Raw genomic sequence first — 12,999 nt, forward strand, 5'->3', positions numbered from 1 at the left:
ATTGGGTTGCGTTGGATTCATGGTTCACGTCGCGACCGAGCGAGATGCGTCTCGTACCTGAGGAGCCACTTTTTCAATTAAGCAGAGCGTGTCGCTCGTGTGGCTTGTGGCGACGTGACGCGATTGGTGGCTCATGCACGGGGCCGTGGCTAGTCCGAGTTGGCCTTAGCGGTTTTGTGACTAAGATCTTATGTCAGCAGAAGGTTTCTGGAACGCAACGGGCGGTAAAGAGCAGCAGAAATTCTCTTTTCTACACACAGCAGCAGGCTGGCCGAAAAGCGGGAATCTTTTGAGAGTCGGTTTCCGCCGATACACCGATAAGCCCGTTGGAAGGGAGCTATGGTGGGATAAGCAATTGTCGAAGATGAGCTCCGTTAAACGAAAGGGAAACGCGCCGGAGGACTCAAACTCTCGTCACTTAAAAAAGCGAGTCAAGGTCTCCGGCCAGGACTGCGAAAAGGATGCGAAGCGTGTGACGAAAGACTCAAGGGCCAATGGACAGACGGGCAAGAATCGCACCGATACATTGAACGGTCAATCGGAGTCCTCCTCGAGGCCCTCTACTGTTTCCGTACTGCGCGACGAAGCTCCGGCCTTTCCTCGAGGTGGTAACAATGCTCTGACTCCATTAGAGCGAAAGCAAATTCAGATTCAGGCCACTCGGGATGTGCTCTTTGAGCAAAATGGTACACCGGGCGGGGAGATATTAAATGATGATTCCGAGATTGAAAAGGACGAAGATACGGCGAGAGAAGATGCTACTAAAGCTTCAAAGAAGAAGCAGAAGGCCAAAAAGCACAAAAAGTCAGCTGAAGCGTTAGCGAAGCCTCAGGGGCCAAAGATCGAAAGTTTAAGCTTCAAGGTACAGGCGGGGAACAAAATATAAAGCTGAGGAGAATATAACTGACCTTTTGCTTAGCGAATTGTGCCCGGTTCCAAAATTCTTGGCCAAGTCTCGAGTATCGGTACTCACAACATCTCCCTGGCACTTCCGAATAATTTAACCGGATACGTACCATGGACTGCTGTTTCAAAGATATTAAAGGGCAAGATTGAGAAACTTCTAAAGAATGCCGAAGACGACGAGATCGATGAAGATACTGACGAGGACGATTTCAACCTCAAATCATATGTCCGACTCGGCCAATACCTCCGTGCGTCCGTTTCATCAACCACTGATAACGGACATGGACTTGGCAAAGGCAAGAAGCGTATCGAGCTTTCCGTCGACCCCCAAGAGGCAAATGCTGGTCTGTCAAAATCAGACATGATTGTTGACTCCACAGTGCAAGCCTCCGTGCTAAGTGTTGAAGACTACGGCCTTATAATGGACCTAGGTCTAGAAGATGTCAACACTAGAGGCTTCATGTCCTCTAAAGAGCTGCCTCCGGGCGTGGATCTGTCCCAAGTCAAAGAAGGAGCTGTATTCCTTTGTGTTGTTACTGGCCATAATGCTGCTGGCAATGTAATCAAACTCTCCGCTAACCTACAAAAAGCTGCATCTGCGAAGAAATCACACTACCTCAGCTCCGCCCCAACGATAAATACTTTCCTCCCCGGAACCGCTGCCGAAATTCTTTTGACGGAAGTTACTCCGAACGGTATGACCGGAAAGATCATGGGAATGCTGGATGTGGTTGTCGATGCAGTGCATTCCGGCTCAACTGATGAGACAAAGGACTTGACAAAGAAGTATCGCCCGGCCACGAAAGCGACAGGTCGACTTATTTGCACGTATCCATCTGATGAGAACCCAAAGCTGGGTTTCTCAATTCTTGACCATGTTCTCAAATTCTCACCAACATCTGTGGCTGATCCGCAAGATAGAGATGATAAACCCGCTATTTCGGCGATAATACCGGAGGTGAAGGTGATCAAGGTTGATCCCACCCTGGGTTTGTACGTGCAGCTGGGGAACACCAAACATTACGGTTTTGTCCATATATCGAGAGTGAAGGATGGGAAGGTTTCCTCATTATCGTCAGCGGAAGGACCTTTTAAAGTTGGATCGCATCATGAAGGTCGCATAATCGGGTTCAATGCTCTAGATAATCTCTTCTTATTATCCCTGGAAAAGAAAGTTATTGACCAACCATTTCTCCGCCTGGAAGACGTTACAGTTGGTGCAGTGGTAAAAGGGAAAATTGAGAAGCTTCTCATGGGGCCTGATGGCATCAATGGCCTTCTCGTTTCCCTTGCCGATGGTATAAGTGGCCTTGTTCCTGGAGTGCACATGGCCGATACCAAGCTACAGCACCCGGAGAAGAAGTTCCGCGAAGGATTACAGGTAACCGCTAGAATATTGTCCGTGAATCTTGAGAAGCGACAATTGCGGTTGACGCTAAAGAAATCATTATTACATAGCGAGTCTGCAATCTGGAAGGATTATCGGGACATAGCGCCAGGAAATCAATCCCCAGGAACTTTTGTGAGTATACAAGAAAACGGCGCCGTCATTCAATTTTATGGGGCTGTTCGCGGGTTTCTTCCGGTCTCCGAGATGAGTGAAGCTTACATCAAGGATCCCTCTCAACACTTCAGCATCGGACAAGTGGTGAATGTCAATGCGTTGAGTGTTGATGCGGAGCAAGGAAGATTGGTCGTTTCTTGCAAAGATCCTTCGATAGTTACGGATGCATATAAGAGTGCATTTGAGAATGTACACCCAGGACTACTTGTTTCCGGAACTGTCTTTGAGAAGTCCAGCGATGATTTACTTCTCAAGCTTGAGGCTGGTGGACTAATTGCACGCCTCAGTGCGGAACAACTCTCGGATGCGGCGCCATCCAAAGCTGCTGCTAACCTTGCGCGACTCAGGGTTGGCCAGAAGCTCCACGACCTTTTGATCCTTAGCATACGCAAAACCCACCGGCTCATCCAGGTCAGCAATAAGCCAAGCTTGAAGACTGCGCTTGAAAAAGGAACGCTGCCAGCCAAATTCGAAGACCTTAAATTAAATTCAAGCGTAACGGGTCTTGTTAGGAATATTACGGATGACGGCATATTTGTCGAGTTCTTGGGCGGGCTTACAGGCTTCCTTCCCAAGCGTCTAGTGGATGATGAACATTTAACCAAGGCGGACTTTGGATTTATGCGTACCCAGTCTATTTCTTGCTCGGTCTCTTCCATTGACCAGGATGCCCAAAGGTTTATTTTGACCATGAAGCCCGTGGAAAAGGAAGAGGAGAAGCATGAACGCCGATACAAGACAAAAAATACGAATGAGTTGTCAGTTAGCAATCCCGTGGATCAGGACATCAAATCTCTCGACGATTTTATAACCGGGAAGGTCACGAAGGCGAGAATCACCTCAGTCAAGGATACCCAGCTCAATGTGTTGTTGGCAGACAATGTCCAGGGCCGTATAGACGTATCTGAAGTGTTCGATAACTGGGAAGACATCAAGGATCGAAAACAGCCACTGAGGCTCTACAAACCCAAGCAAGTCGTTCCGGTTAAAATTCTAGGCGTTCATGATGCGCGAACCCATAAATTCTTACCAATCAGTCATCGCACAGGCAAGGTCCCTGTTTTTGAGCTCTCAGCGAAGCCAAGTTCATTAAAATCTCCGGATCTCGACCCCATAAGTTTGGAAAAAGTTAAGGTTGGAAGTTCATTCTTAGGATTTGTCAATAACATAGGCGATGATTGTCTGTGGCTCAACATCTCGCCAAGCGTGCGAGGAAAGCTTCCAATTATGGACATTTCGGACGACCTGGCTCTTGCTGGCGATATTAAAAGGACCTTTCCTATTGGATCCGCCCTCAAGGTCACGGTAGCCGCGGTAGATGTTGATAAGAATCGTCTTGACTTGACCGCTAAACATGGAGCCTCTTCGAAGAAACTTACGATATCCGACCTTTCTAAAGGCATGATTCTCCTTGGTAAAGTCACTAAAGTGACCGAGCGTCAGGTTCTCGTGCAGCTTAATGAGTCGCTTGTTGGAGCCATCGGACTACTTGACATGGCTGATGACTATTCGAAAATTAATCCTGCGAACTTTCACAAAAACGCTGTCCTTCGTGTTTGCGTTGTGGATGTCGATGTGCCAAACAAAAGGGTAGCTCTATCTGTCCGCCCATCGAAAGTGCTTAGTACATCCCTTCCCGTTGAAGACCCTGAGATCGCGTCTATCGACCGGCTTAAAGTCAATGATATCGTCCGGGGATTCGTTCGAAGAATTGCCGATATCGGACTATTCGTGACCCTCGGTCACAACGTGACTGCATATGTTCGTGTTTCGGATCTATCGGATTCTTATCTCAAAGAATGGCAAGACGAATTCCAAATCGATCAGATCGTGCGAGGGCGAATTACTCTGGTGGACCCCGAAGCGAAGAAAGTCCAGATGACCTTGAAACAATCGGCACTAGACCCGGACTACAAGCCTCCGCTCAAGTTGAAGGACCTGAAACCAGGCCAAATAGTCACGGGGAAAGTTCGAAAGGTCGAAGAGTTCGGCGCATTCGTTTCAATTGATGGAACTGCCAATCTTAGCGGCCTTTGCCATCGGAGTGAAATGGCGGAGCGAAAGGTTACGGATGCGCGGAAGCTTTACGAACAAGGAGATATTGTGAAGGCCAAGATTCTCAAAATAGATTTGAAAAAGGATCAAATATCGTTGGGATTAAAGGCATCATACTTCAATAACGATAGCGACGAGGCGGATTCGGATATGAGCGAGGGTGCAAGCGAGGAAGAGAGCGGTGATGATGAGTTAGGCGGGGTAGCCCTCAAGGCAGGCATTGACGACGAAGATCTCTCTGACGAAGGAGAGGATATTATAATGGGCGGTGTGGACCTTTCCAATAGTCTCGTGCAGTCAGCAGACTCTGATAATGTCGATGTGTTGATGGCTGATGCCGATGGCGATCAAGAAGGCGCTTTGGTCACTTCTGGTTTTGACTGGACAGGCGATTCATACGAAATTCAAAAAGGTTTGAATGGCGCTGCATTTGATTCGGACGATGAAAATATGTCAAAGAAAAAGAAGCGCCGGAAGGCTGAAATTCAAGTCGACAGAACCGGTGATCTCGATGCGAACGGACCCCAGACCGTGGATGATTATGAACGACTCCTTCTCGGGGAGCCTAATTCTAGTTTGCTGTGGCTGAAGTACATGGCATTCCACCTTGAATTAGGGGAAGTTGATAAGGCGCGCGAGATTGCTGAGCGCGCCCTTCGGTCCATCAGCCTTGGCCAGGATACGGAAAAATTCAATGTCTGGGTTGCGATGCTTAACTTGGAAAATACATTTGGCACCGATGACAGCCTCGAAGAAGTATTCAAGCGTGCTTGTCAGTATAATGATGCGCAGGAAATCCACGAAAAAATGGCAAGCATTTTTATCCAGTCTGACAAGCCAGAGGTAAGTAACACTTAGTTTGCCTTTATTGATCGCCCCACAATACTAACATATGGTTAGAAAGCGGATGAGATTTTCCAATCCGCGCTGAAAAAGAAATTCACACAGTCTCCGAACCTATTCTTGAATTATGCCAACTTCCTCTTTGACACTATGGCTGCGCCAGATCGAGGACGTGCTCTGTTGCCTCGCGCCATGCAGTCTCTACCTCCTCACACCCACGTCGAACTCACATCCAAGTTCGGACAGTTAGAATTCCGCTCACTGCACGGAGATGTTGAGCGTGGTAGAACCGTGTTCGAAGGACTCCTTTCGTCTTTCCCTAAACGTGTTGATTTGTGGAATATTCTGCTAGATCTTGAGATCAAAGTTGGTGATGTGGACCAGGTCAGGCGGCTATTTGAGCGAGTCCTCGGCATTGGCCGTGGAGTCGGTGCCGACGGCAGCAAGGCTGGGATGAAGAAGCTAAAGGATAAGCAGGCCAAATTCTTCTTCAAGAAGTGGCTTACGTTTGAAGAGAAGATCTCTAATGGCGATGATAAGATGGTTGATGAGGTTAAGGCTCGAGCTGCGGAGTACGTGAAGTCGTTGAAGGAAGACTCCTAAACGGATGAAACTTCTTCATCACTTGACGGCTTTAGTCTACATTTTCTTCCCATGTCTCCGAGTAAAGAGGTAACATTACCGGCGTCTAGCTTTTCTCATATGTATTTGTATAGCGTTTGTGGGGATATCCTATTATTAGATCTACACCAATTTAAAAAGTTATTGACCTCTTTTCTCTGCCATGATTCTCCTGTACTCCTCCACAATGCTCTGTCTGTGGCTCGCTAATTCCTCTCTCCGTCTCAAACTACCAGCAGCGGCTGGAACGTTAGCCACATCCACCTTAGCACCGTTGATCCCGTGGACTTTGAATATCTCTTTAACTTTTGCCAAATTCTCCGGGGGCGCCTGCACGACGTCAAACGGATTAAGTGACTGAGCAGCACGTTTCTTTTTATTCAGCTTTGCCCATGGATCATCGTCATCAGAGTCGTCAGAGTAATCAGGACCATCCGCAGCGCCGTTCTTTTTCTTCTTTTTACCTCCTTTCTTCTTCTTCTTCTTCTTCTTTCCGTGACCCGCCTCAGCCTCCCATTGCTTCCACGTGTCATTCACCTCTTCATCTTCTGCTTCTCTCTCCTCCCTTTCTGCTTCTTCCTTCTCTCGTATCTTGGCCTCCTCTTCGCGCCATCCTTTTTGCAGTCGCAAGAGCCGCTTTTCATGTTTGGTTTGACGGTGTTCGCGCAGGTTACGGATGTCAGCATCCATTTTACTTGCACCAGTATTTCCCGCCTTGCGCGCCACGCCGGAGAGGGGTAGAGCCTGATCCACGCGAGCAGCGTAATCGGAGAGTTTTTCTCCGGGAAGAATCTTGGGAACATTGGTCGACTCTCCTGATTTAACAGCAGCGTCGGCCTTCTGGACCTTAGGCTTATTATTCCGTCCTGAAGCCTCTGTAGGAACATCCCCCCCTCTTTTTCGTTTCCTAGTGTTTTTCACGTTGCCAGCAGCAGTATCGGAATTCATTTTGTTTCCATCCTTTCCGCCCGGCATGGACTGTTGGAATCTGCGCATCATCCGCGCAAATTGTCGAGGCGTATCATCACCGAAATCATCGGTATGCGCTGGCTTTTTTCTCTGCTTCGCATTCTTTGTCTGTCCGGCGTCCTTGGTGCCGTTATCGAGCCTCGCCGGAAGTGGTTTTGCAATCTTGTTAGGCGGCAGGTCGTAATGATCGCTGAACCACAAACGTCAGCTTCATCTTTTTAACCCGGTACCAATTCCATTCGGACAGGAAGCTTACTCATTCTCCTTCCGCCGTCTTTTGTGTTTGTGGGGCATTTTGAGGGCGTCGAGATGCGCGATCCGCTCAGATGACTGTGTTTCTATGTTCGCAGCGCAAACCGACCTTGAAAGCCACTTCTGAGATTTCCGCACGCGCCAGCCACAATATATCCCCTATTAAGCTTTAGTGCATAATTAGTTAGCCTACAGTATGAAGCTCGCGCCACACAAGTGGCTTGCAGAAAGTCTAATAGTCATGCAAGCCTCCTTTGATCGCAGGTCAAATCCACAAGTGCTCTCTGGGGAACGATCCTTCAACAGCAGGGTCACGTCCATGAAACTCTAGCTTACCTTGAAGAGATATTAAAGTGATCACCCTTGAACGCCTATTGCATAAACCCAAACTGGAAGGTTGCTCTACTCCGTGACCTTATCGGTCTGTGTTGTGGGACAGACAAACTAGACGAGGCAGAAGTGGTGCTTGAAAAAGAATTGAAAAGAATACCAGTGGCTTTGAGAACAGTAGCTCGCGGAAATGATTGCAGCTTGCGCTTATGGAAAGTTTCATCAGACGCAGAATTATTGAAAAGGCTAGGGAATGCTTATCAAGCCTTATTTTTACTTTGGCAGACAAACAATTCCAACGCTGCCCCAAAATACCAATGACTTCCGTGTATGGGCTGGATTAGCAATGATACTTCATCTCCAAGGCCGATTGGGATAGGTCCTCAAGCCATCGAACCACACTTTGGAAATTGTGGAGAGTTCTTCCTAGTTCGAGCAAGCATCTGAGCAATGGAGCACAGGATAACTTCAAGACTGCATGTCGTGGCCCACCCAAGCCAACAACAGCACAGCTAGACGAGAAAGCACAGAAGAATCTAGCTACTGAGCAAAGGAAACATTGGATTGTGGGCTTGGAATTTTGTGGTGTGATTATATGGTTACAGCCCTCGAGAAGGCTGGTCCAAACACAGTTAGTCAAGGAGCATCGGGGTACAGCTTCCAAGCGCTGTCGTTCTCAAGGGCTTGTATCGGAAGCCGCCCCTTCTGACTGGAGACCCTGGTGTAGAACCAGGGCCGCCGTCAAGTCCGTACAAATCACTTCACGGTCATTTGCCAAAAGTATAACTACGCGCCTAAGACATCTGAGATATTCCACATATCGGAAAAGGCCACATATGAAATCTGCAGGATATATGTTCTAGCTAGGGTGGCGATAATTGTCGTTGCACTATCTATCCTATTTCGCTAGTCAATCGTGTTGTGTTTCTCCATGCGTATAAATTTGTGTCTTCGTTTCAATCTATTTCTAAGCCTTGTCCCTCTTCCTCAAACCCCCGTCTCTTGCCCTTCATCAAGTTCTTTTGACTCCCGATCCACCACGATTAGCAGCGACATACGGGCCTCAAATCCAACGGCGAAAAATTGTCCTCCCGTGTGTATCGTGCCTCCTGGACGTCTTCTCAAACAAGCCCCAGCACGTATGTATCCGCAGCTTGGGTACTTGCAACCACTGCGTACGGAGTCGTCCATGCAAAGATGTCAGGATACTCTCCACTACTTTAATCTCAAGCTTTTCTGACGTGGGGACAGCCGCCTCGACACCTCATCCCGTTGGCTGAATCATTGGTTGACCTCTGCGAAAGCCGGCAAGTGCTTCGTGAAATGGTCGATTCAGGTATAGCCCAGACAGCGAAAGAGTTTCGGAAGGTATGCAAAACAATGCGAGCTGGAGAAGCAGACAGCCTGGGAGGTCTCAGATTATACCGAGTCCAATCCATATAATCGCTTCAATGAGATTTGGCTTCGTGGGTGGCTAGACGTGACTGGGTTCTTTTGGTGGATTGTGAATGTCCCCATTGACGCTTTCTCCGCTCCAGCGGTAGGCATGAAAGCCGCGGAGCCGGAACCTGATAAGGCAAGTCTGACGGGGTTTCTATTCAGTGCGCGAAGTGCTGTGCACACAACTGGCTAATTCGATGCTAGCCTTTCTTTATTGACGAAATCAGAAATATCGACCCATTTGATCTGGACACAGAAAGAGAGCCAAATGCTAACATTTAGGATATATTAGGTGAATTCAACGGCGCTGAGTCGGTGCATCTCCACTGGAGTGCCTCCTACACATATGTAGTCGAAGCCTGCTGGGTTTCTCTGTAATGTCTCGTCCGTATTTCTGAGCTGCCGGGGTTCTCGATGCACGAAATCAACCTCAACAACTTAGCCCAAAGTTGCGCCCTATATATAAACTGTACAAACGCAATGATTGGTCAAAGTTTCCCGAAGGTCGAGCCTTTGATGGTCTTTTGAATCCCAACTCTTGAAGGGGATGTTTTAGTAGATAGAGTATGCTCTGGTCACTGTTTTCATGAAGGTTACTGACATAGCAAACACATCGGAAATTAGAAGATAGGGCACTCTTATTCTATTGGCTAGTCAGCAATGTTATGTTGACATATATCCGTCACCTCTCCAACCGACTCATACCACCTTGTTCCTATATTCCCATCTTCCTTTTGTTCCATTGAATGATATCCTTTCCCACGGACGCATGATTAGAAAGTAAATGCTCAACCAAAGATGAATATCCCATGTGTATTGTGCACTATGCACACCTTTCCCAGAAACCTTGACCATGTGTGTTTCCGTCAATGGGGAGGTTGCAAGCACTGCAACGCAAAAAAGAAGCCATGTGAACCCGTATGGATGAACTCCTCCTATATCAATTTTTATCTGACACCGGAGAGTAGGTTCCCGAAGCCTTTGTTCCCAGGGTCAAAGAACTGCTCGACCTCTCCACAGAAAGGGAAAAGAATGAACAAGCCATGCTTCGACGCATTATCGACGCCGAAATCCAGAGAAAGGCAAAAGAGTTTCAAAACAAGTACGGGGCGTATGTCAAGGACTTGAAGAAGAAAAACGCAGAGGAGAAGGATAAATGCAATCCATATAATACTCGTTCCAAGGCGGCCGCTGGGCCTGCCGTCAAGGGTGTGAAGACTGGGCCATCTTCCAACATCGCGAACGATGCCCTGATGGAGCGCTTCTGCACTGCGCTGGAGGACACACGGAGAACACTGGAAGGTATCGAGAAAGGGTTAAATAAGGTATATCTCATGGGCTTTTAAGCCACGACCTCATGCTGACGTGACACTAGATTGTCTCTATACTCGGAAAGGCGAAGGTTGACGTTTCGATTGTCCATGACAGAAAACGAGAACGATCTCCGAGTAAGCAACCCGAAGTGCCCGCAACGAGAGAGATGAAAGGATCGATTCTGGGAAAACGACCCTACTGGGACACTCTGTGAAAAGAGGAAAGAATTCCTTTTTTTAAAAAAAAAAAAAAAAAAAAAAAGGAAGGCAGCCGGGATTATGTCCAGCTTCTTTCTTCCAAGTCTCACTGTAGTTTTAAGGTGCTCGAGCGGTTCTCTACTCCAGTGAACCAGTTAACTATGTAGTTCGCACTCCTTCAGGAACTGAAAAGCCTCCACCACGGTGTTGTACAAGATAGTGGTTCTCGAAGAGTAGGGGCCGCGACGCCCATCCCTTGGGTCTTAGCCTTCAGAATTCGGGTCTCAATGCAACTTTAAAAAGCAGAAACTTCCAGCTGGTGTGGTCGAGCCAATAATCGAAGTGCCATCAGGAACAATGACGGCAGGATTCGTAAGTCTTCCAGGCTCTGGACCAGGGGAAGTTGGGACGGCCCCAACGGTCACACTCTCGAATTCACACACGGAAAATCCCTGTCATTATGACAAGCAAAACGGTAAGACGTAGTTCTCTTAAATAGGTGATAGTAAGCTGTCATATGGCCGGAATTTTCAAGGAAAACAAGCTCCGGTCGTCTCTCCATGAAGCCAGCACCCTGGGCTTTTCAAGCTGCCTCGCAAACTGCTAACTCGCCCCGCCGCCTCCACAAAGCCCCAGAGTGACAGCCGAACAGATACTCGCTGTTGAGATCAGCCGAGTTAAGAGCGTTTAAAAAGCGTTTAAAGATAACAAACCGGGCCCTCCCGCTTGAGAATTAATTGACCCCTGAGAACACAGCGATGCTGCTCGCCCTGTTGGGCTGGTAGTTAGTTGGCTGAAGAGTTTCAGAAAGGCGAGTTTGTCATCAGGCACCTGGTGGGCCGTTCCCGAGATGCCACCGTCCGCGGGCTCCACCGCCTCTCTCGACGACGCCTCGGTCCCGTCAGAACCGCTCCTGGACGACGACGGGCTTTCGACTGAGACACCATGGTGGTATGAAAGAGGGATTCAGAGTCCTTTGTGTTATTTGAGATGGATACCGTTGCGCCGCCGGTTCGCTCAGCTTGCGCTTTGGCTTCGAAGTGGAGACGAAAAGGGAGACCTTGAGCAGAGCGGATTTAACGACCGTCGTCGCTTGACTTTGAGTACGACGCTTTGTTTCTGTCGAAGATCGAGAAGAGTGCGTTTACTACTCTTCATTATCTTGGGTGGTCTGACCATGCTGTTCGTAACTCTGCATCCACCAGCACTTAACATACATCTCTGGCTATTCAACTTTTGTCACTGGGCTAACACCGTTAACGTTCGCAGGGGCCTTGTCCAGCTGATTTCACTTCTTTCTGGAGTTTTTGTATCATTCTTCCCGAGCTACATAGATAGGAATGTTGACCTTTGGGGAAAAACTGGCGACCCGAGCGAGTACCTTGCACACTGGCCGACAGATCAGACTGCCGATATTAGACCTGTGGCTTGTCATTCCCATAATGATTACTGGCGACAAGTGCCCCTCTACTCTTCTATTAAAGCTGGCTGCATTAGTGTAGAGGCAGATGTATGGCTGTTCGATAACGACCTTTATGTCGGGCATACGAAGTCTTCGCTCGCCATTAATCGGACGTTGACGAGTCTCTACCTTGACCCGCTTCTTACTTTGCTTGCAAAGCAGAATCCTGTCACTCGATTTCAACCTGGCTATGATGGACCTCCACATGGAATATTTGACACCAAGCCGTTCCAAACACTTGTCCTTCTGGTAGATTTCAAGACCAATGGGCACGACATTTGGCCATATCTAACTTCTCAGCTATCTCCTTTTCGAGAAAAGGGGTATCTTACTTACTTTAACGGGACAACTGTTATCGAAAGGCCGATAACCGTCGTTGCAACCGGTAATGCACCCTTTGACCTCGTTGTGGCCAATTCGACACACCGAGATATCTTCTTCGATGCGCCCTTGGCAGAGCTAGCAGCTTCTGATTCAAGCGTCACTCATGCATCAATTCCTTACGACTTCAGAAATAGCTATTATGCTTCAGTCTCCTTTCACAAGTCTATTGGCTTCCCTTGGAGATTCCAATTATCCGAAAAGCAACTATATCTTTTGAGAGCCCAAATCAAAGGTGCGCACGATAGAGGACTCAAAGTACGATATTGGGACAGCCCTGCCTGGCCCTATAGCTTGCGAAACCAGATTTGGACGGAACTGGTTCGTGAAGGTGTAGATATCTTGAATGTTGACGATTTAAAGAGCGCAACCGGGAAAGACTGGACTAGGATTTGAAAATAGACCACATGATGCTCAGCGTTTTTTGGCTTTTTGGTTGTTCTGGGGCACTGTTAATGGCGTTATTCATGGATGGCGGTTGGGCTTTAGATGGCCGGTGTATTTTGCTGCATTTAATTGGCAACGTATTTGATGAACGGATTAGCTATTAGGCGAGAATAGTAAACTTATGATTTGTCTATACTTTCTGGGGTACTTGGTTATAGAGCCAATGGATTATCAGTATTACAATCTGATAAAGGCCTGCCTTATCTGGCGAGTTCGCC

General features: G+C 47.9%; 4 protein-coding genes across 4 annotated transcripts; 3 read left to right on the forward strand and 1 right to left on the reverse strand.

The window, feature by feature from the left end:
* Positions 1–190: 190 nt before the first annotated feature.
* RRP5 (rRNA biogenesis protein rrp5) lies at positions 191–5,996 on the forward strand (the record flags this gene model as incomplete). The annotated part of the gene is made up of 3 exons (XM_003066598.2): positions 191–862; positions 920–5,368; positions 5,426–5,996. The coding sequence occupies 3 exons, from the start codon at positions 191–193 to the stop codon at positions 5,969–5,971; spliced, it is 5,667 nt and encodes a 1,888-aa protein (XP_003066644.2). The 3' UTR covers positions 5,972–5,996.
* D8B26_005175 (uncharacterized protein) lies at positions 5,426–7,304 on the reverse strand. The gene is made up of 2 exons (XM_003066597.2): positions 7,215–7,304; positions 5,426–7,148 (listed from the first exon to the last, which is right to left on the reverse strand). Exons 1-2 carry the CDS (start codon positions 7,250–7,252, stop codon positions 6,131–6,133), a joined length of 1,056 nt encoding a protein of 351 aa, XP_003066643.2. The 5' UTR covers positions 7,253–7,304; the 3' UTR covers positions 5,426–6,130.
* Positions 7,305–9,833: 2,529 nt separating this feature from the next.
* D8B26_005176 (uncharacterized protein) lies at positions 9,834–10,508 on the forward strand (the record flags this gene model as incomplete). Its single annotated transcript, XM_066124743.1, has 3 exons — positions 9,834–9,890; positions 9,949–10,305; positions 10,356–10,508. The coding sequence occupies 3 exons, from the start codon at positions 9,834–9,836 to the stop codon at positions 10,506–10,508; spliced, it is 567 nt and encodes a 188-aa protein (XP_065980824.1).
* Positions 10,509–11,005: 497 nt separating this feature from the next.
* AIM6 (Altered inheritance of mitochondria protein 6) lies at positions 11,006–12,912 on the forward strand. Its single transcript, XM_003066596.2, has 2 exons — positions 11,006–11,673; positions 11,761–12,912. Exons 1-2 carry the CDS (start codon positions 11,342–11,344, stop codon positions 12,728–12,730), a joined length of 1,302 nt encoding a protein of 433 aa, XP_003066642.2. The 5' UTR covers positions 11,006–11,341; the 3' UTR covers positions 12,731–12,912.
* Positions 12,913–12,999: the final 87 nt, after the last annotated feature.

Source organism: Coccidioides posadasii, chromosome 3 (assembly GCF_018416015.2).
Source record: "Coccidioides posadasii str. Silveira chromosome 3, complete sequence".
NCBI lineage: Eukaryota > Fungi > Ascomycota > Eurotiomycetes > Onygenales > Onygenaceae > Coccidioides > Coccidioides posadasii.